Here is a 23,454-nt window from a genome sequence, read left to right on the forward strand (position 1 = left end):
CTTGGAGTGCTAGACATCTGACTATATTTAAGCTGCTATTGTGGTAACTTGTTGCACAATATTACAAAACTAACACATTATCCTTCTCTTCATTTCTGTCTACTGATGCTGATTATTGGTCTTGAGAGTTGCAGTGTTAGCATCTCTCAAGCTTACAATATGTTTTCCATCTGTGGCCTTAAGAGCCACTGTTGCATTGAATGAACGAGAACCCCACTCATTTCTTTCCCCTTGTCTCTTCTGAAACCCCAAGTTCGATCTTACTGGTTCTGTTGTATTATGATACTTGGTATGGATTTCAACCTCTGGGGCAGGTAGGAAAGACCTTAACCTCTCAATTGAGAGGTTACTTGTTAAAGTATCATCATGCTTAAAGTGATTTGAGGATACAGGTTTCTTTCCCTTTTACTTCACTGAGTTAATTCTTGGTGATTTTATGTCATGCTCACCTTACCCTTTGGAGTGAGTCTGTTATTCCCATTTCGTATGTAGAAGACAAGCAAACGAACAGTATGTGGCTATTCCATAGTGAGGTGGAGTTGAGCCCTAGAGCAGAGCAAGGTGTGTGGGATGAACAGAGGGTGTTTACAGTACACAGCAACCAGGAGCCGTTGACTTTGGCTCATGGACTTTGACACCATGGACATCTGAGACTCATCAGGGAACTCTGTAAGCATAGCAAGAAGGAAGTCTCTAATTTTGACTGTCTCACAAGGGGGAAAAGAACATGCGTTGCTGTATTATATGTATGTGATTATTCTATTTTAGTCTCCTTGGTGTTTTTAGACACTTTATCTACTTTCCTTTTGCATCTAGAAAATATTGAAATGGAAATATTGAAAAATATGAGATGGAAGAAAATATTCTCATTTTATTAAGTTGATGGAGAGTTGGAATGGGGTAGAAAGTTTTTCATATTCTTTTTTTTTTTAATTTTGTGGTTACATAGTAGGTGTATATATTTATAGGCTACATGAGATATTTTGGTACAGGCATGCAGTGTATAATAATCACATGAAAAATTGGGTATCTATCTCCTCAAGCATTTGTCCTTTGTGTTACAAATAATCTAATTATACTTTTAGTTATTTTTTAATGTATAATTAAATTATTAATATTGTTGACTGTAGTCCCCCTGTTGTTCTATAAAGAGGGTCTTATTCTTTTTAACTTTTTTTGTGTGTGCCCATTAACCATCCCCACCTTCCTCCCACCCCCACTACCTTTCCCAACCTCTTGTAACCATCCTTCTATGTGCTGTCTTCATGAGTTCAGTTGTTTCGATTTTTAGATCCCACAGATAAGTGAGAACATGCGATGTTTGTCTTTCTGTGCCTGGCTTACTTCACTTAACATAATGACCTGCAGTAGCACCCATGTTCTTGTAGATGACAGGATCTCATTCTTTTTGACGGCTAAATAGTACTCCATTGTCTATAAGTACCACATTTTCTTTATCCATTCATCTGCTGATGGACGGATGCTTAGGTTGCTTCCGCATCTTGGCTGTGATGAACAGAGCTGCAACAAACATGGGGGTGTAAATACCTCCTTGTTATACTGATTTTCTTTGTTTTCTATCTATACTCAGCAGTGGGATTGCTAGATCATATGTTAGCTCTAATTTTAGTTTTTTGAGGAACCTCCAAACTGTTCTCCAAAGTGGTTGTACTAATTTACATTACTACCAGCAGTGTATGAGGGTTCCCTTTTTCCCATGTCCTTGCCGGCATTTGTTATTGCTTGACTTTGGATAAAAGCCATTTTAATTTGGGTGAAATGATATTTCATTGTAGTTTTGATTTGCATTTCTCTGATGATCAGTGATGTTGAGCACTTTTTCATATACCTGTTTGCCATTTGTATATCTTCTGAGAAATGTCCATTCAAATATTTTGCCCATTTTTAAATTCAATTATTAAATTTTTTTCCTATAGAGTTGTTTGAGCTCCTTATATATTCTGGTTATTAATCCCTTGTCAGATGAGGAGTTTGCAAATATTTTCTCCTATTCTGTGGGTTGTCTTCACTTCAATGATTCTTTTCTTTGCTGTGCACAAAGCCTTTTTACTTTATGTGACCTCATTTGTCCATTTTTGCTTTGGTTGCCGGTGCTTGTGGAGTATCACTCAACAAATCTCTAGTCCAGTGTCCTGGAGAGTTTCCTCAGTGTTTTCTTTTAGTAGTTTCATAGTTTGAGGTCTTAGATTTTAGTCTTTAATCCATTCTGATTTGAATTTTGTATATGGCAAGAGATAGGGGTCTAGTTTCATTCTTCTGCGTATGGATATCTAGTTTTCCCAGCACTGTTTATTGAAGAGACTGTCTTTCCCCCAGTGCATGTTCTTGGAGCCTTTGTCAAAAATGAGTTAATTGTAGGTGTGTGGATTTGATTCTGAGTTCTCTGTCCTGTTCCATTGTTCTATATGTCTGTTTTTATGCCAGTACTATGCTGTTTTAGTTACTATGGCTCTGTAGTATTAACATAATTTGAAGTCAGGTAATGTGATGCCTCCAGTTTGTTCTTTTGCTCAGGATAGCTTTGGTTATTCTGGGTCTTTTGTGGTTCCATATAAATTTTATGATTGTTTTTCCGTTTCTGTGAAGAATGACATTGGTATTTTGGTACGGATTGTGTGGAATCTGTAGATTGCTTTGAGTAGTATGGACATTTTAACAACATTGATTCTTCAAATCCATGAACAGGGAATATCTTTTCATTTTTTTGTGTCCTTTTCATTTCTTTCCTCAGTGTGTTATAGTTTTCATTGTAGAGATGTTTTACTTCTTTGGTTAAGTTAATTTCTAGGTATTTAATTTTATTGTAAGTGATTGCTTTTTTGATTTATTTTTCAGATTGTTCACTGTTGGCATATAGAAATGCTGTTGATTTTTGTTTGTTGATTTTGTATCCTGGAACTTTACCAAATTTGTTTATCAGTTCTAATAATTTTTTGGTGGAGTCTTTAGTTTTTTCTGGATATAAAATCATATATCATCTGCAAACAAGGACCATTTGACTTTTTCCTTTCCAATTTGGATGCTCTTTATTTCTTTCTCTTGTGTTCTCTTGTGTGATTGTTCTAGTTAGGACTTCCAGTACTATGTTGAATAACAGTGGTGACAATGGACATACTTGTGTTCCAGATTCTAGAGGAAAGGCTTTCAGTTTTGCCCCATTCAGTAGCATGCTAGCTGTGGGTCTGTCATATATGGCTTTATGATGTTGAGATATGTTCCTTGTATACCCAGTTTTTTGAGGGTTTTTATCATGAAGGGATGTTGAGCTCTATCGAATGATTTTTCAGCATCAATAAAATGACCATATGGTTTTTGTCCTTCATTCTGTTGATATGATGTGTCACATGGATTGATTTCTGTGTGTTGAACTGTCCTTGCATCCCTGGGATAAATCCCCCTTGGCTTTGATGAATGAGCTTTTCAGTATATTGTTGAATTTAGTTTGCTAGTATTTTATTGAGGATTTTCTGCATCAATATTCATCAGAGATAATGCCCTGTAGTTTTTTTGTTTGTTTGTTTTGGTGTGCCTTTGTCTGGTTTGGGTATCAGGGTAACACTGACCTCGTAGAATGAGTTGGGAAGTATTCCCTTTTCCTCTATTTTTCTTTTTTTTCAGAACAGTTTGAGTATGATTGGTATTAGTTCTTTTTAAATGTTTGTTAGAATTCAGCAGTGAAGCCCTCAGGTCCTGGGCTTTTATTTACTAGGAGACTTTTATTATGGCTTTGATCTCATTACTTGTTATTAGTCTGTTCAGGTTTTGATTTCTTCCTGATTCAGTCTTGGCAGATTGTATATGTCTAGGAATATATCCATTTCTTCTGGATTTTCCAATTTATTGGCATATAAGTTGCTCATGGTAGCCACTAATGATCCTTTGACTTTCTGTGGTATCAGTTGTAATATCTCCTTTTTTATTTCTAATTTTATTTATTTGACTCTTCCCTCTTTTTTTCTTAGTCTGGCTCAAGGTTTGTCAATTTTGATTATCTTTTTTTTCATTTCATTGGTATTTTGTATTGTGTTCTATATTTCAAATTCATTTATTTCTGCTCTGATTTTTATTATTTCTTATACTAATTTTGGATTTTGTTTGCCCTTGCTTTTCTAGTTCTTTAAGATACATCACTGGGTTATTAATTTGAAGGTTTTTTTCCTTTTTGATGCAGGCACTTATAGCGATTAACTTTCCTTTTAGCACTGCTTTCGCTGTATCCCATAGGTTTTAATATGTTGTGTTTCCATTATCATTTGTTTCAATACGTTTTAAACTTTTCTTCTTAATTTCTTCATTGACCCACTGGTCACTCAGGAGTATGTTGTTTAGTCTCCATGTGTTTACATAGTTTCGGAAATTTTTCTTGTTATTGATTTGTAGTTTTATTCAGTTGTGGTCAGAAGAAGGTGCTTCATATTATTTCAATTTTTTTTTGCATATTTTAAGACTTGTTTTATGACTTAACTGTTTTTTTTATGTAACCACTTACTTCAGGTAAACTTCTTCAATTAGTTGCCCTTGTCTGAAAAAAATAACTCATATGTTTATATATGCTTAATGATATTCCAACTGTCTTTCTTCATGTCTGTATACTCATCTATTTGTCTGTCTGAGAAATTTAGAAAATAGTCACTGGATCAAGTCGACACAGTGATTTGCTGATGGATCTTGGTGAAGGACAATCCTTAATTTATTGAGCCAAGCTGTACTGATCCCTTATTTTGTCATTGTCTGTGAAAACCTTAAAATGTTATTTCAATTTAATGTAATTTAAACTTTGCAAATAGCGATCTTTTATCTATAATTTTTTGTACACTTTCAGTCATTAAAATAGATTTTTCATTTTAAAAAAGTATATGGGTATACAATAAACTTATGAATTCTCACAGCTATGGCTTGCCTCCCCTTAAGCCAGATAAATATTCCATGTCTCAGATTACAAGTTTAGGAAATATTCCTATGTAAGTATGACTAAGTGTCAAAGTGATTTTCTTTTGTTACATTTTGCCCCAGAAAATTATACTAGTAATTTATTCGTAAGCAGTATAATTGCTTGGGAATGTAACCACAGCAACAATTTAATTGATGGTATCTTTCAGTCAGTATCTGTAAACTCTTGGGGTTGGTTTTGGTGGAGTTTTTTTTTTTTCCCCTCATCTTTAGAGTTTTAAAAAGAAATGATAGCTGCTTTGTTTTCCAGTTCAGTTTTAAGAAGTTGCACCCTACTTAACAGAGACACTTATTTTACTTCTTTTAGGCCTATTATATCTTTATAGCCCTATCTATAAAACTTAATGATCTGGGTTTTTTTAGTGTTTGCTTATTTCCATTATTTTGATATAGTGCCCTTTCATGTTGAACTTTTTTATTGTGTGTGTTTTGAAGTCATGGATGTAGAATGTCATCTAGCCACTGTTTTCAGGGCAACCCACCTGGCAAAATAAAATAGTCTGCATTTTTCTTATTAACCCTCTGTTATGTGTACAGATAATATTAAAATTCGGTGGTTTTATATATTGATACTGGACACATCATTAGGTTTTCAACATTGACATTTGTATGAGTCTTTGTTTCTTTCAAGTTGTATGTGGTTTTGTTTTTAAGGCGAAGCAGTATTTTTGGAAATCTACTTAATGTGAGTGACTCCCCCAAACTGTCAAATATGTAGTTGAAATATTTTTCTGAAGGATATATATTTGGTATGACTTCTGGTACAATGAATTATATTTTATAATTTGATTCTCTTGTATTTTATGTTTGTTTTATTTGTCACATAATAAAGTTCAAAGGAAGCTATGCCAGATTTGAAACTGACACTGAAAATCCCTAACGTTTGACCTGCAATCCCAGCTGCTCAGGAATCTAAAACACGAGAATCGCTTGAACCCGGGAGACAGAGGTTGCAGTGAGCCGAGATTGCTCCGCTACACTCCAGCCTAGGTGATGGAGTGAGACTCTGTCTCAAAACAAAACAAAACAAAACAAAAAACCGAAGTCATATTTGTTGAGAGACTTCTATCTACACAGTACTATATTGAGTCCTTTATATTTATACTCATAAAAGCATCTCAACTTCCTTATGTAATTATTGATACTATTATTTTAAATGTGAGAACACTGAAGGCTCAAGATGTTAAGTAATTTACCCATGATCATATAGTTAATTAATAATAGAACCATGCTTTGAGAGGCCAAGGTGGCAGGATCTCTTGAGACCAGGAGTTTAAGACCAGCCTGGGCAACATAGGGAGTGATCCTGTTTCTACAAAAACTAAAAAACATCCAGTGTGGCAGTGCATACCTGTAGTACCAACAATTTGGAAGGCTAAGGCAGGAGAATCATTTGAGCCCAGGAGTTCATGGCTACAATTGAGCTATGATCGTGCCAGTGCACTCCAGGCTGGGCAACAGAGTGAGACTGTCTCTAAAAATATATCAATAAAAATAAATAAACCACAGTTTCAACTAAATCTGGCTGTAAATCCAATCCTAGGCTATTTCTGAGAGAATGCACACTGTGTCTCACCTACCAGGTAGAATAATAAATTCATTTAAGTTACTGGAAGCAGAGAGTTGGGGATGGAGAGGTTGGGATCTTAGAAACATGGCTGGTCATTTGGCCTCTGATGTCTGTTATAGCCTGAGATGACACCTGTCTGCTTCTGTGATTCTCTTACTTTCTCTGTCTTCTGTGTGCCTTTTATGTGTGAAGAGACCTTCACACAGTGTTATAGATACACACATTGCACAAACCAAATGCATCATCTTACGACCTGTCCAACAGTGGAGGACAAACCTGATGTATCAGACTTACTGAGAGGAATGTCTCTATATTGTAGTTTAATGGATTTTCAAAGAGTAATTCTTTGATGTAAATGTGAGCGCCCTCTCTCACCTGCATGCCTGAAATATTCCATGGTACGTGTCAGGTCTTGTGCTAGGAGATTTAGTATATTTTGAATGTTTGCAGAAATACTGGTACTACAGTTGCTCATCTGTTTTTCTGAAAGTTGCTTGGTGTAGAAATCTTATCTTTTAAATATTAGTTACAGTTCAGTATTTCAGGGTGTAAAATTTCAGATTTGAATTAAGGCATGCTTCTGTTTCATACAGCAGGAGTCTATTATATGTAATTCCTGGTCATTCTACTGTTGAGAAAGGAGTCTTTTGTCCAAGGGTTCATTTGAAAAGAGGTAATAATATATCCCTAATCTTTTTTTCTCTTTTGTATCATGCATTCCTGTTTGCTTAGATTTCACCTTGAAGTTCTTTGACTTCATTACCACATATTGCTTTGTCTAGATTAATCTCGATTTTCTTCTTTTCTTACTGGGATTTCACAGTAAACTGTAAAATGTAGAAACAAAATTCTTTCACTTGCTTGGAGTTCAAGTTTATAGTCTTTGGGCCTTTGAATAAAGTACTAACCCAAAAATAGGATTTTAATGTAGCTTTGTTGATGTTTAAGGTAGGAAGATATCAATAGAAAATACCTGAAACATTTTTTTTCTTATACATTCTGCTTTCTTTGAGGGGCTTAAATGTTTAAAATCTGAGTGCCTAATTTATATTTAGACGTATTTGATATGAACATTCACCAATTTATACCTAAGATAGTTCATGTAGAAAGCAGTTGTTACACACTTGCTCTATTGCCTAGTGGTCTTGTGGAATGCAAACAGCAGAAAAAGAGATGATGTTGAGCCAAAAGAGCTGATAGGCTAATTGGGGAGATGAGGGTTTCTGCTTGTTTCATGGTGTACACACCAAGGAAAGATAGGTGCTATGGGGACTTAAGTGCATCTTTAGCACTTATTCTGTCATTACTTTTCTAAACATTTTATACTTCTAGTCAATACAGGAATTAGAAGTCACTTTTAGATTAGTCAACATTTTATGACAGCAGATACATAGCTTAACTTAATCAGAATGTTTTCCCAGAACAAAAATATTCTGAGGGATTTAAAGGAAAAAACCTTTCTGATTTGATTGGCATATAGATTCTGCTCCCAAAAGTTAAGTTGCTTTCTTTTAAATTTTTGGACATTTTCAGAAAACAGGGAGCTCCTAATCATGGGTTGCACTAGAATTTCTGTGCTACATGTTTAAGGCCTAAGGTACAAGAGAAGGGATTGAGAGTTGGTTACTGGGTACTTAGTCTTAACAATAGTCAAATGGGTACAGAAGCCACAGTCTGTGCCGTGGCTTTCCCTTTCTGTTGTACTCACTGTTTGATATCAGTCAGGTATTAATGCTGACGTTAAGTTCTCCTGCTGATGGTTAATTCTAGGACAGATGTTTCATCTGTATTCACAATTTTTTGCCATTAATATAAAAGCACTCATTGTTTTTCTTTCTGCATTGGGGATACTTGATATCACCCCATTTAGACTTATGCCCCTGACTTAGTTTATCAATAACTTAGAATCAAAGCATATAATATATACAAATTTAACCATTCAAAGAATGAGTTAACAAATACCTCTTTTTTGTAAATAGACACAAGCACGGAGTTTTTTTTATTAAAGGTGTGACAATATTTTTAGTGATTTTAGGGTAATCTTGGCTTTCTGAAGTAATCTAGAGTTAGCAAAAGTAATACAGCCTCTACAATCAGAAACTAGGAAGCCTGAAATGATATATTAGAAGCATAATATTGATAAATACTGTAAACCCAATGGAATTATTTTGAAGTTGAAAAAAATTAGATACCAAACCTTGTTCAAAATTTACAATCTAGAACCAGGCTTAGACAGTACTTCCTTAGATGGACACCTTTAGTAAAGTTGTTTTTTAAAAAAAAAAAGAAAAAGACAAAACTCTACTTTTGTGTGTTGGAAGTAGTACATATATTTTGATTGAGTCATGCAGGCATTGCAATATTTAAACTTTATTTAAATGCTCCTGTGCATCAATTTCAGCTTGGACTCAAGTCACAGAGACCCAAAGTGAAGTCTAGCTAGGAGATCTGAGGTTGATGCTGCTCAGGATGACAGGGACCCAGGTTTTTTTCTCAGTTGTTGCTATTTCTTGGCCTCAATTCCAGTCCTAACTTCCCTTCAAGATCTGAGATGGTCGCTGGCACTCTAGTAATGTCATCTACATTCCATCTGTCAGAAAGAATAAAGAGGGAAAAGAAGGGCCCATTCTTTTTAAAGATAGATCTTTGTTGCCACTTATGTTCAGCATTGTACTGGAGATTCTAGCTAGGGCTATTAGGCAAGTAGAAGAAAAACGTGGCATCCAGTTTGGAAAAGGAGAACTAAGACTGTGTCTTTTCAGAGATGACATGAATTTGCATACAGAAAATCCTAAGGAATCTATTTGTTTTTGGTTTTTGTTTGTTTGTTTTTGAGACAGTTTCACTCTTGTTGCCCAGGCTGGAGTGCAGTGGTGAGATCTCGTCTCACTGCAGCCTCCACTCAGAACCACTGTCACCGTCTTCCTTAAGGCTGCCGATCCTTCTCACACACAGGGACCATTGGCCCTGAGACAAGCAACTGTGTTCTCATTTTTACACATGATTAGAACAGGACAGCAACTAAACTCAAGTGCCACTGTTGCTGTCTATAGTGGTTGTTTTTCCAGAGCACCTCGTGTCTTAGTATCCACAAAACAACAGCACCTAGTAATGCGCTGCATTGTTGAAGTGAATGAGAGTAGAAACGTAGGCACTTGCATAGTGTTGGAGGATCATTTGGGATAGCTGAAAGTTAGAGGTGACTTTTAGCATAGTAATAAAATTATTCATTGTGGCTGCTCAGATTTAGGACACTGATTTTCTGTTGCATTCCTAGTATCTGTCCAGAAACTTTGTCTTTTTAAAATCCATACTATGCTTTGCAGGAAGCTTTTATCATCAGGTGGCTTCAGATAGTTTTCTTTGATTGATACCAGTGTCTGTTCCTTCCTCTTCAGTCTTATACTTTCTTATAATACCTCAACCATTGGGCTAAAAGCAGTTTCTTCTCTTGTTCCAAGAGCTTTCTTTTCCCACTGAAGACATTTTGGTTTTTTCAGTTTCCATTGACTTCATTTATTACCTGTACTTCAGTGATGTCCTATAACCACATCCTTCCTTATCACTTTGTCATTTCTCCCTCTTAGAAGTTAGTTGCCAATTAGTTACTTATTTCAGAGTTCTCCTCCTCTTTTTTGACGTTCTGTTTGGAACACCTTGCTGCCTTTTCACAGACAACATTTTCATTTTTTGATTTCATGATTGTTCTTTCATTGTTTCATAGCAGTTTTCTATGATTTCACCTCTTTCCCCCCACCACATACCGTTTCTTTACTCATCATGTAATTTGATTATAGTCCATCAGGACAGAGAAGTACTACCAGAATGTCATGTTGTAGTCTCACAGTAAACAGTTCTTGTTTGTTTATAAGACAGGAAAACAACTAAGACATCATTTGTTTTAAATGTGTGAGGATGCTAGGCTGGGCGCGGTGGCTAACGCTTGTAATCCCAGCACTTTGAGAGGTTAAGGCGGGTGGATTGCTTGAGTCCAGGAGTTTGAGACCAGCTTGGGCAACGTGGTGAAACCCCCTCTCTACAAAAAAGAAGAATAAAAAATAATGTTTGAAGATGCGAATTAAATAGTGTTTAATTATATCCCTCAGTTTATAGAATCAAATGTAACTAAAAGAATGAGGAATGGCATTTTTTAATCTAAGCTACCTTTGCAAGGTGAAGGTAAGTTTGTATGTGTGAAGAATAGTTAGAAAGAACAGCCTGTGTAATAAAACTTTAGTGATGATTAGAATCAGAAGACTGCTGGTGTTGAGGGTTATGTATATAGATGTTTTAGTTTGGGTAGGCTAACTGCTGTAACCAAAAAGAAAAACTGCAACACATCACAGGCATAATATCACAGTAGAATGGTATTTCTCACATAACAACTCAGTATGTGACCGGTCAGGGCCTAGGTAGATGGTTTGTTTGAATACATATGAATTGAGAAAACCGGCCTGCTTGCAGCTGTGCTATCTTCACTTTTTTCCAAGGTATTCCTGAGAATCAATATTTAGCCATTGGTCCAGAAAAGAGCACAGAGGATAGCTTATGAGCAGCTTTCATGGGTAAGGCCAGGACAGGAAGTAGGAAATGTCATTTCTATTCATACATCATTGGCTAGAACTCAGTGACATGGCACACTTAACTGCAAGGGCAGTTAGGGATTGTGGTCTACTGTGTACCTGGAAGGAAGAGGACTCTTACTTGGTAGTCAGCCCCTTCCATTGAAGGTATTTTGAAAAAAGTTTAAATTGTTAAGAGAAGGCCGGGCTCGGTGGCTCAAGCCTGTAATCCCAGCATTTTGGGAGGCGAAGGTGTGCGGACTACTTGAGGTCAGGAGTTCGAGACCAGCCTGGCCAACATGACAAAACCACATCTCTACTAAAAATACAAAAATTAGCCAGACATGATGGTGTACGCCTGTAATCTCAGCTACTCAAGAGGCTGAGGAAGGAGAATCACTTGAACCCGGGAGGCGGAGGTTGCAATGAGCCAAGATCGCACCACTGCACTCCATCCTGGGTGATAGAGCGAGACTCTGTCTCAAAAAAAAAAAAAAAAAAAAAAAAAAATTGTAAGAGAAGTACAGTGGTTTGGGTATTTAACTGACTCAGTAAATTTCCTTTCTACGTGAAAAGGACAAGTAAACATAATTAAAATTATGCCACACTATTTATTAAAAGAGGAAGAATAAGTACAGTATTATAACTTGAATAGCTTTCCTTTTGATGTTGGTAAAATAATGCACAACTGTTAAATTAGATTGATAATAAGTGCCAAGACAGAAATCATAGAATTTATTAAATTATTCATTGTTTAATAGATCTAGCTAAGACATAAGGAACAGTTTATGTCCGTGACAGATAAAAACAATATCAAGTTCAGCCAATCTGATTCTTATTATATATGTACTAACAAATCAGATTATTTCAGTGGGGCCATATTAGTCAGTCAACAACTATTTAAATGTCTACTACTATAGACAAGGCTCTACCACAGTGCTGAGAAAAAATCAGGCTAATGAAGAATAAAAACATACTTTAAAAAGAAAAATAATCTGTCATATAAGGTTATATATTTGCAAAGTTAGGTATTTCGGAGTTGAAGGGATTAAACATGCATGCCTTCTGCAGGGATACAGCTTCAGATGGTTTACCAAGCCAGTTACTCTGATGTGAAATACAATACTCTAAGTACAAAGAAACACAAATGTGAGAAAAAAAAAAAAAACAAAAAACACCTTAATATACGAGCACACAACTTACAGAGTTAACTAAAATCACGTATACTTGCCTTTTATTTGTTCTGTCAACTGGGGTTTGTTTTGTGCAACATAAGAATGGCAAGAAACAACCCCAAAAACCCAACATGAGCATGTGTCTGTTTTGTTCTCTGGATTCATCCCAACCTTAAAAGAAAACGCATCCGTAGTTAAGCTAACAAGTTTATTATTAACATATTATATTTAGTCATCCGAATGTCTTTCCTCTTCATGTTTAAAAGTAAAAAAGCATTTAATAGAGATTTGGGTTCTGCTGTGACAGATGTTACATAACTGCTTACATTGATTCACAACCATCCTAAGTAATTCAGAAGGGTGCTTTAATTCATAAAGGCACTATAGTTATGCGGTAATTCAGATACATTCAACTGTAAGGAAGGTAATGACAATTTGGACAAAGCTAAAATACTTAACAATCAGCATAAAAAAATAAGATTCAGTGTCCAGGGAGAAATATTCTAAATAAAGATTAATAGCATGTTATGGTCCTGCAAACCTTTGTTCCTTATTCCTTATAACCATGTTTCTCAAAGTTGGTGAATGTCTAGACCAGTTTTAAAAGGGAAAAAAATGCTGGTAATTTCTACAGGTTAAGTTATTTTTATTGTGTTGGCATTTAAATATTAATACATAAACATTAAAAAGTTGATCTAAGATTTCTGTACTCATAGCTTTAAAACAAACTTATAAATTCAGCATAGACTGTAAGCAAAACTATAAAATCAGTGCAGTTTAAATGAGTAGGATTAGGACCAGGGCTGGGCTCAGTGGCTCACACCTGTAGTCCCATCACTTTGGGAGGCTGAGGCAGGAGGATCACTTGAGCCTGAGAAGTTGATGCTGCAGTGAGTTGTGATTGAACCACTTCATGCCAGACTGGGTGACAGAGCGAGAACCTGGCTCAAAACAAAAACAAAGAAAGATTAGAATCAGGAAGACATTCACAAAGGTAGCACTTGAGTTAGGGTGAGGAACTGGGTAAATAAGGATTGAGAGATAAAGGCCAAGGCAAGGAAACTGAAGTGAGCAGAGGGCTCATATTAAGTGAGAATACAGCATGTATGTAAGCAGGGAACGGTCCCTTTGGGTTTTGTGTAGGTTGGGAGCGGGAGAGGGTAACATAAGGTAGTAAACTATTAAAAATAAATCATGGGGACCTTGAGTATTGGACTCAGGGCCTCATTCTGTATGAATGGAACTGCTGCAGGCATGTGAGTAGTACTACATTTTCATTTTTTAAAATGTTATCTGCAACAATATTTAAATATATTAGGAGAATAAAAAGATTGAGACCGGGCACAGTGGCTCACTCCTGTAATCACAGCACTTTGGGAGGCCGAAGCAGGCAGATCACTTGAGGCCAGGAGTTTGAGACCAGCTTGGCCAACATGGTAAAACCTAAAAATACAAAAGTTAGATGGGTGTAGTGGTGCATGCCTGAAATCCCAGCTACTCGGGAGGCTAAGGCACGAGAATCGCTTGAAGCTGGGAGACAGAGGTTGCAGTGAGCTGAGATCACACCACTGTATGTACTTCAGCCTGGGCAACAGAGCAAGACTGTCTCAATAAAAGAAAAAGAAAGAAAGAAAAGATTGAAAATCCAGCCAAAAGGTCCACTCCACAAGCACAGGTACATGGTTCATTACCAAGTTTCCAGGTCCTAGAACATAATTGGCCCTCAATAAGTGTGTAGTGATTGAATATATGATGCCTAATGAAGGACAGAGGGACATCTAGTTAGAAATGTGTAGGAAATAAAGTCTAGAATAGGACTCAGAATAAAAGTTAGCAACTGGTATTAACAAGGATTTTGGAGTTGTCTGCAACTAATTGAATTCTTGAGAAATATGTAAGATTGTAGAGGAGACAGGGTGAACAGGCTAAGGGGTGGAGCCTCAATAACTCCTACAGTTACGGCAAATGTCAAGAAGAAAGCACTGAGAGAAAATAGCAAGCAGGGATCCGAAAGGTGGCTCAGGAGATCTGTTGGCCCAGAAGCCAAAGGAGCAGAAAAGAGAATTACCCATTTGCGCATGTCCAGCTTATAAATGTTTATTTTGGATTTTGAAATTGAATCCTTTTTTTTTTTTAAGCAGACTAACTTTGCAGGTTTCATGGATTCTAGTTATCCTAGTGTTAAAAATTATTTTAACAGGTAGGTAAGACTTAATGTTGACAGGATCGAGGTCAAATGGGGCAAGTAAAATCCAAGCATATCCCAGAAGCATGTTAAATGTGGGGAAATTTCAGGATGGCATTCACATATTTTGGAATTTGACATGCAGTTCTTTTAGACGTCTCCTTACTACATCATTGAGTTAAATATGTAAATTTTAGTACATTATATGTAGTAGTTAAGCAACAGAATAATTATGTCACAAAATTGTTTACTTTATGAATTCATTTAGTGTAATGTCTCTATTAGTGGCCTACCCCAGGATATTTTAAGTGATTATATTAAGTTTTATTTCTGGACAATTTTTCTGGAACTTATTTTGCCTAAAGCAGGCACACAGCTCAGTTAAAATAAAATAAAAAAAAATACATAAGCTCAAAAATGGGCATTGGTTTCTTACTACTTTATGGCTTTAAAAATCATTCTGAATCCTCTTACTGGAGTGTTTACTACACCAGCTAGCAGTAGGACTTAACATTAAATTTTCATTTTGATTAACTTGACTGCAGTTGTTTCTTGGCTGCCTCTTTAGAGCCCACTGTGGGATAAAATTAAAACAGTTTTTATGATACAACAATTTAGTTGCAGAAAACAACGTTTATTTCCCCCTGAGTGGCAGTGTGTTCTACCTCTGGGTTTTCTGCATACGCCCCATGTGTCTGGTTTCTCTCTTCTCCAATCCATCTTTTAGAGTTCCACCAGATTAATTTTTCTAAAGCAGAGCTTTGGCCATCTTCTCATCTAGAACCCTTCAGTGGTTCCCCTTTGCCTCTCTCTTACCTAAGCCCAGCTCATTCTTCAAAGAAAGAGCAGCTCACATGCTGTATTTGCCCTTTCACATTTTTCTTGATCTCCTCTGCTGAAATCCCAATCTCTGCTCTGCATTTCGTATTCCTCTTGCATAGCACTCATCATGGCCTCTCTTATGTAAAATTACATAGGAACCCACCTCACCCTCAAGAATGAGTTCTTGAATGTAGGGACCAAGTCTTCTTTATATTTTTACCCACTCGCTCATTGCCATTTGCATAAAAAATAATAAATGTTTGTTGGATAACAAATGAATGTTTGTTGGAATAGTTAAAAATAAATGTATGAACTGTCCCTTGTTCTAGATAATCCTGATCATCTTACCCATTACTCCCCCCGCCCCCAGCATCTCTCACCTTCGAATTAATTTGTAATTTAATTACTTATGTTTGTTACTGGTGTTGGCTGTTTTCTCCCTGTTGAATAGTAAGTGCCCTGGGGCAGTGATCTTGGGTTTGTTCACTGGTGTGTGCCTAGCACTCGGAACAGTGCTTGTTATATTGGTTGAGTGAATGAATGAAACTTGAAGCCAAAGGTCAGTTTCTCCCTGTTCTTTGGATTATTGTCAGTGGTTTTCAAGGTAAGGGACATTGTGGCATTGGAAGAGCAGGAAAGAGATGGAGAGAGACCCCAAAGTCAGCTTCTGCCACTTGCTAAGCTGTGCAGCTTTGGGCAAGTTTCTCGACTCCTCTGAAGGTCATTTCCTAATTTGTTAAAGGTTACTATAACTTGAATTACAGTATTTATAGAAGCATTACATTTTAGGAGGAAAAAGCATACCATAAAATTAATAACTTATGTGTCCTGATCTCTAATACCTGCTAGACCTGGTGCTACACACTTGCCGTTCACTGTCTCTGTGCATCTCCACATCCACTCTGTGCAGCAGGGCCTGTTGTATTAATAACTCTGTCTCACAGGTGACAGGAGGAGGTTCCTGCCCAAGACCACACCGTGGTGGGTAGCAGAACATCGCTTGAGACCAGGTCTGTGGGACTCTGAACCTGCTGCTTGTAACTCCTGCCTACTGTGCATATGCTCTACAGGGGGCTGCGTGATTTCTCCTTTGGAGCGGCAGTTCTAGAGTTTTCCTTCCTGCCCTAAGGTGGTTGAGGGATACAAAGGGCTCATGAGTACCATTGGCCCCAGGCAGTATCTTTCTGAAAAAAGGAGACCACATCTTCTCAAGAGGTGATGGGCAGCAGAGCCTGGTCTGAAAAATCCCCCCTGATGAATTGGATTCTGCCCCTCCTGCTAATGTACCTCTACTTCCAGATCTGTTTCTTTTCTCTCCCTGTCCCCTTATAAAGTTTTTAACTCTTTGTATTTTGTACTATAAAGTATTCCTGCTTTGAGACTGTTTTAATCTTTTTATTTTATTTTATGTTTATTTTTTAAGACAGAATCTCACTCTGTCACCCAGCCTGGAGTGCAGTGGCACAATCTCAGCTCACTGTAGCTTCCACCTCCCAGGCTCAAGCGATCCTCCCATCTCAGCCTCCTGAGTAGCTGGGACTACAAATATGCACCACCACACCTGGCTAATTTTTGTATTTTTGTTTTTTGTAGAGATGGGGTTTTGCCTTGTTCCCCATGCATGTCTCAAACTCCTGGACTCAAGCAGTCCTCCCAGCTGGAGTGTTGGGATTATAGGCATGAGCCACCATGCCAGGCCAAGACTGTTTTAAAGGTTGTTGCATTACTGTTTTGGAATCAAATTAGATAGTTTAGGTTGGGATAGCCAAGTTGATCATTACAGTCTCCTCTATTTATTGCAAAAGTACTGAAACTTTTAATAATTTTTGAGAGATCTACAAATGCCATTTCAAAACACACAGTTAAATCACTAATAACTTAATTACTGTAATATAGTAAGTGTCAAAATAAGGAAGGCTGTTTTCTATATAAAAAATTAGCCTTTTCAGGAATTTTCTTTGAGCACTTAAAATTACTAAATTAGGATTAAGGGGATGGATTATTTCAGCATCTAGAAAAACATCTTCTAAGTTTCAGGGAATGAATTTCTCTTTTGAAATAGTTTGCCGTCAGTTCAAATGCTGAAAAGTTACTTCAGAAAATGTTAAAATGAAAAGAAATTTCATTTGTATGCTATAAATCATTATTTTTAATTGATTGGGAAGTTTGGTAGGAGGCCAGAGAAAATTGGCAAACATAAAATTTAAAAGAAACTGTGGGCATTTAATTTCAAGTACTCTCTCAACAGAGATAAGATTATTTATTTTTGTAGCTTTATTGTAGTGATTAAATCATAAGCTTTCAATCCATCTGACCTAGCTTTGAATCCTCGCATTTCAGTTTATGAAATCTGTGAGCTTAGACATGTTAACATTTCAAACTTTGATTTTTCTCACCTGTGAAGAAGGAGCATTACCTTTTACCTACCTCCTAAAGTTATCTTATTACATGAAACAGTATATGCAAAGCATCTAAAGAGTACCTAATGTGTCCTAGGCACTTAATAAATGTTTTATTTTCATTAAAATATAATCATTTAGGTATAATGTGATATTTGAATATCTATTTGCAAATCAGTGGGAAACATTTTTATGGACTTCTATGTACAGTTGTCAGCTTGGTGTGGAATACCCTTTAAAAAAAAAAAAACAATTCGGAGGTAAACTTTATCTCATCTTGGGATGAACTATCAACTTCTGCATTAGTCAAGTTTTAACTAATGAAATTTTATTGCAAAGTATTGAGTCAGCAGATGATGAATTCTGAGTTTCTCATATAAAATTGTATTTCCTAGGAGAGTGCGTAGAAGGGCTGCGGGAAAATGACTACCTGCTGATTCATTCCTGCCGCCAGTGGACCACCATTACTGCCCACAGCTTGGAGGAGGGTCACTATGTCATTGGGCCAAAGATAGAGATTCCGGTACATTATGCAGGTAAGTCTCCTCCAAGGGCCAAGACGAGGCAGAGAGACAAAGGGGATGTGAATAGCTAAACTTTTCCTCTAAGAATTGTCTGTAAATTAGAGAGTAGAATGACTTAGAGAAGCAAACATTTGTGTGTGATTATCGATCAGTAAAAGCTCAGCTTCATTTTGTTAGAAGTCTTTCTAATTAATGCATGTAGTTAAATGGGGATTCTTATGAGGTATTTATAAGATAGAAATTTTACAAATAAAACACCTCTTTTGTCTTGGAATTAAAATCAATACATGTAGCCAACCTTGGAGCTTCAGGGGGTCATGTCTCTGAGGAATCCTGTATACAGTTTGAGCATTGCTTTTGTGAATGACTTTGTGAAGATTTCACAAGATTCCATGTCACAAATTAACACTGTGGTCTGGTTTTAAAAGTATTGGATTGGTAGCTCATATACCTGGATATGTCTCTGCTTTCAATAGGCATTTAGATTACAGGCAACTGAGATGCCTTCGCTGCTTTAGTTAAAGGAGGGTAATACCTGCCTTCTCACCTCACTTTGAACTCGACTCAATGCAACAGTGCCATTTAACTGATTTTTATTGAGTATATTCAGTGTGCCAGTACTGTTCTAGGAGCTTGGGATACATCTAGTGGCTTAAATAAGCTCTAAATAGTGATAGCTTATAAATGCCATTAAAAAAAACTTATGTTACCATATGCTTTTTCTGGCACTTGTAATACATTATATAAAGGATCTTAGTCTTTTCTCTATTATTGTTCAGTGTTTTCCAAGTCTGTGCAGAATATCTTAATCAACTAACCATAAATTGTGTAGCCCTGGACTGCCATTGTGTTCTCAAATAACCGCTTTACAATGCCCAGAGAGTTATTATTTGGAAAAGGGACCTTACTGTATTCCCACTGTCTAGACACAGCAAATGGTATTTGTTTGATGAATATTTAATGAATGAATGAATAGTTTGGTACCATTTTTGATTCCTGGGAATCTTCAATTGCCGATACAACCCAGGGATTACTTAGCTTCTCAAAAATCCTTACTCAAAAAAATTATAAGAAAACAAAATTTCTCTGGCCTAAAACTTAGTCCTCTAGAATTGTATTTCCTAGCCCTAAGGATAGCCTTCATGGAAGAAGAGAGAAATGCATAGTTGTAGAAAGCATTACATCTGTTAGACTGTAACTCAGGCAAATGGGGCAATTTTCATGGGGGCAGAGAAGGAAACAAACCCGCTACCCTACCCATTCTCTCATCAGAGTGGTTCCTGCTAGCAGTGAGATCCATGCTATTTTCAGCAAATCCAAATTCTGTTTCTGTCTTTGTGGAAAACTGGAAAGAAAGGTAAATTGCTACATTGCTTCATTCTATATTCTTTTACCTAATCTGCTGTATTCTTCTATGAGGAAATTACATTTTAGTCTTTCCCCCAAAATCATTGTGAAAAGCTCTGTCAAATCAGTCTTCCCAAGAGTGCCCTCATTTCATCGCTTCCTCAAACCCTTCTAGAGACTGCATCTTGCCACTAGATTCTTTGACTTGTTGAATGCCTTCCAGAGGCTGGTTCTAGTCTACGTCTCCAAACTGATCTTTTCTACTCCAAAGAGTGAACCTCCCACTCTAGCTACATTAGTCATCTCACTGTTTCCTGAACACCCTAGACATTTTCCATTTACACAGTCTCTGACTGGCTGGAGTTGCCTCCCTCAGCTCATCATTTCATCAGGAGGGTACAGCCATCCTCTGCAGCCCCACGTGGTCTCCTGATGTGTCCCATTCATTTAGCACACGTCCTCAGTCTTCATTCAGTTACCTTTTCCTGTATGCACACTCACCAGTTGGACTATACAGTCCTTCACAAGTTATACCAATTATAGAAAACACCTGAAGCCTTTGGATCTTCACTCAAAAGATAATTCTTTGTGGCCATGGATGTTCGACTCAGGGATCTCAAACTTGGTTATACATTAGATTCACCTGGAAAGCTTTAAAAAGACTGATGTAGGGTCCTACCTGCAGAAGTTAATTGGTCTGGAGTGTTGGCTGGATACCAGAATTTTAAAAAGCTCCCCCATGGTTAAAATATACAGCCAGTGTTGGGAACCCATTGTTCTAGCATGAGCATCCACAATGTGAGATAAGATTTCCTCAAACACCCACAAATGTTTGTAAATATTTTGGTGTTTGGAACTTCTTTTTTTTAAAAGAACCATCCAGCTTCCATTGGGAAGAAAGATGTGATATTGTTGAACAGCTTCCTTTTGATCCATAAGGAAGATGATTATGTTGCAAATGATACATTTTTAAAAAATGAAATGGAGGTGCCAAGACTAAGAGGAAATATGGGCACGAAGATCACATCATTCAACAGAAAGGAGAAAAATATATTAAATAAAATAAAGAAAGAAGAGCTTGAAACAGGACCAAATAGTTCATGATCATTTGCCATTAAACAAAATAGAATGAATGGTTAGTCATGAGTGTCTAAGTGTTCTAAACTGTCTTCCTGAATTTTCAACAAGAAATTTAAGTAGAAGTTTTGAGGTACAAATAGATTCCAGCTGATCATTTTGTTTTGGATTTCATGTCTTAAGATAGCACCATGAAACTTGCTTTAACAAAGACAAATTTAGTGATTTAGTAGTTTAAAAAAAAAAAAAACTTACAAACAGGTAAATAAGAAGGCAGTGTGGTTTTATAAGTGTTTTTGTTCGTTTGTTTGTTTTGAAACAAGGTTGCACTCTGTCACCCAGGCCAGAGTGCAGTGGTGTGATCATGGCTCACTGCAGCCCTGAACTACTGGGCTCAAGGGATCCTCCCACCTCGGCCTCTTGAGTAGCTGGCACTACAGGCTTGTACCTGGCACCATGCCCAGCCAACTTTTAAATTTTTTGTAGAGACCAGTTCTTGCTTTGTTGCTGCTCTCAAACTCCAGGTCTCAAGCCATCCACCTGCCTTGGCCTTTCAAAATGTTGGGGTTACAGGTACGAGCCATCACGCCTGGCCTGGGAGTATGTTTTGATTACAGTGTAAAATGGAGACCTATGAGTCTTGATATGATTGATCATTTCAAGGTTATAGTGGATATATTTTGTTTCCAGGAATCTATTTATTGCCAGGTTTAGCCCTTGGAAGAAAGAGAGCATATAATACATTGTGGAGACCAAAAATCATTTATGTCTCCCTAACTTATTTGTGCTCTACTTTTAATTAGAGGAAACCCTTATATATGTATGTTACCAATTTTTCAAAATTTATTCTAGGTTGAAATGAATCTCACATTCTTTGAGGACAGTTAATAAACAGTAATTAAAAATGTTTAACAGAGAAGTAAAGCCCACCAGCTTTGTAATCAAACGACGTAGTTTGATTTCTCTTTCTGCCATTTTTTGTCTATATTACTTTGGGCAAGTTACTAAACCTCTTTTTTTTTTTTTTTTGAGACGGAGTCTCGCTCTGCCGCCCAGGCTGGAGTGGAGTGCCGTGGCCGGATCTCAGCTCACTGCAAGCTCCGCCTCCCGGGGTTTAAGCCATTCTCCTGCCTCAGCCTCCCGAGTAGCTGGGACTACAGGCGCCCGCCACCTCGCCCGGCTAGTTTTTTGTATTTTTTAGTAGAGACGGGGTTTCACCGTGTTAGCCAGGGTGGTCTCGATCTCCTGACCTCGTGATCCACCCGTCTCGGCCTCCCAAAGTGCTGGGATTACAGGCTTGAGCCACCGCGCCCGGCCTAAACGTCTTTAAACCTTTGTTTCCTCATCTGTAAAGTGAAGATAATTATAGTGCCTTTCTCTTAGGGTAATTATGAAGATTGAAAGAGAAACACCTTTCCGAGTGTTTACCACTTAGTAAGCCTCCATAAATGTTAATGGTGATGATTATGATCATGTTAGCAACTAAATGTTTCTAAGGATTTAATTCTTTCTCCTGCACTACTAATTACAAGTTGAATTACTTTTCTCTTCATTCAAGCTAGTTGAATACTGACACCCCTCAATGTTATTTGGGCTGCTGTTGTTTGTTTTGCTTTTGTAATTTTATTTTGAAGTTGCAGTAGTATAGTTTACTCCCTTGTGCCATTTCCCCGGTTTTACCCGTTTTTAGCATCATTTTGCCACATTTGTTTTTCATCATTCTTACCCTCCTCCCTCCCCACCAAATGCACATAAAAATACAGACAAACATGCTATTTATTTTTTTCTCAGTTATTTTGAGAGTAGACAGCATACATCCCCCTAATACTTCACTGTGTATTTCCTAAGAACAAGGATATCCTCTTATGTAACCACAACACTGGTAGCAAATTCAGTACATTTAATACTTTAATCTACTGTCCATGTTCCAGTTTTGTTGATTGTCCCAATAAGACCTTACTGTATTTTTTTCCCCCTCCAGGACAACATCCAGTCTAGGAGCGCTTCTAGTATTTTGCTCTTGTATCTCTTTAGTCTCCTTTAATCTGGAACAAGTTCCTCAGCCGTCTTTGTGTTTCATGATATAGACATCTTTTAAAGAATACAGGCGGCCGGGCGCGGTGGCTCACGCCTGTAATCCCAGCACTTTGGGAGGCCGAGACGGGCGGATCACGAGATCAGGAGATCGAGACCATCCTGGCTAACACGGTGAAACCCCGTCTCTACTAAAAAAATACAAAAAACTAGCCGGGCGAGGTGGCGGGTGCCTGTAGTCCCAGCTACTCGGGAGGCTGAGGCAGGAGAATGGCGTGAACCCAGGAGGCGGAGCTTGCAATGAGCTGAGATCTGGCCACTGCACTCCAGCCTGGGCGACAGAGTGAGACTCCGTCTCAAAAAAAAAAAAAAAAAAAGAAAGAATACAGGCAAATTATTTTCTAAAACAACCCTCAGTTTGGGTTTCCCCGTGTCCTCATGATTGGATGAGGCTACGCAGTCTTGGCTAATCTGCTCTGTGTTGTGATAGTGGCAAGGGATGTCCTTTGCTCCTTATTGGTGATCTTAGTTTTGATCATTTGGTTAACGAATTGTCCAGTTTCTCTGCTGTATAATTACCATTTACTTACAATAATTACCATTACTGGGAAATTTGAGAGTACACACTTTTAGACTCTGTAACTATCTTGCTGTTTCCCTAAATCTTCTCCCCCCACCACTCCCCTTTTAAGTAGCTATTGATGATTACTGTCTGATTCCATTTTTACTATGAAGGTGGCAAAACAGTGCTTTTCTAACTTAACTCCATCATTCCTTCTTGTATTTGT

At 37.3% G+C, this 23,454-nt stretch overlaps 1 protein-coding gene across 4 annotated transcripts in view; it reads left to right on the plus strand.

Moving 5' to 3' along the window:
• Positions 1-23,454, plus strand: part of GAREM1 (GRB2 associated regulator of MAPK1 subtype 1) — a 205,662-nt gene that overhangs the window by 55,548 nt on the left and 126,660 nt on the right. For 3 of the 4 annotated variants that reach the window (XM_033178036.1, XM_033178037.1, XM_033178038.1), the window contains one exon: positions 18,080-18,220. In XM_033178036.1, coding sequence (XP_033033927.1) covers positions 18,080-18,220 — 141 coding nt within the window. Of the gene's footprint in view, positions 1-4,496; positions 4,516-18,079; positions 18,221-23,454 lie in introns of those variants that run through there. The other variant, XM_033178039.1, reaches the window with a different exon arrangement.

This window comes from Trachypithecus francoisi, unplaced genomic scaffold, assembly GCF_009764315.1.
Source record: "Trachypithecus francoisi isolate TF-2019V2 unplaced genomic scaffold, Tfra_2.0 Lachesis_group19, whole genome shotgun sequence".
Classification (NCBI taxonomy): Eukaryota; Metazoa; Chordata; class Mammalia; order Primates; family Cercopithecidae; genus Trachypithecus; species Trachypithecus francoisi.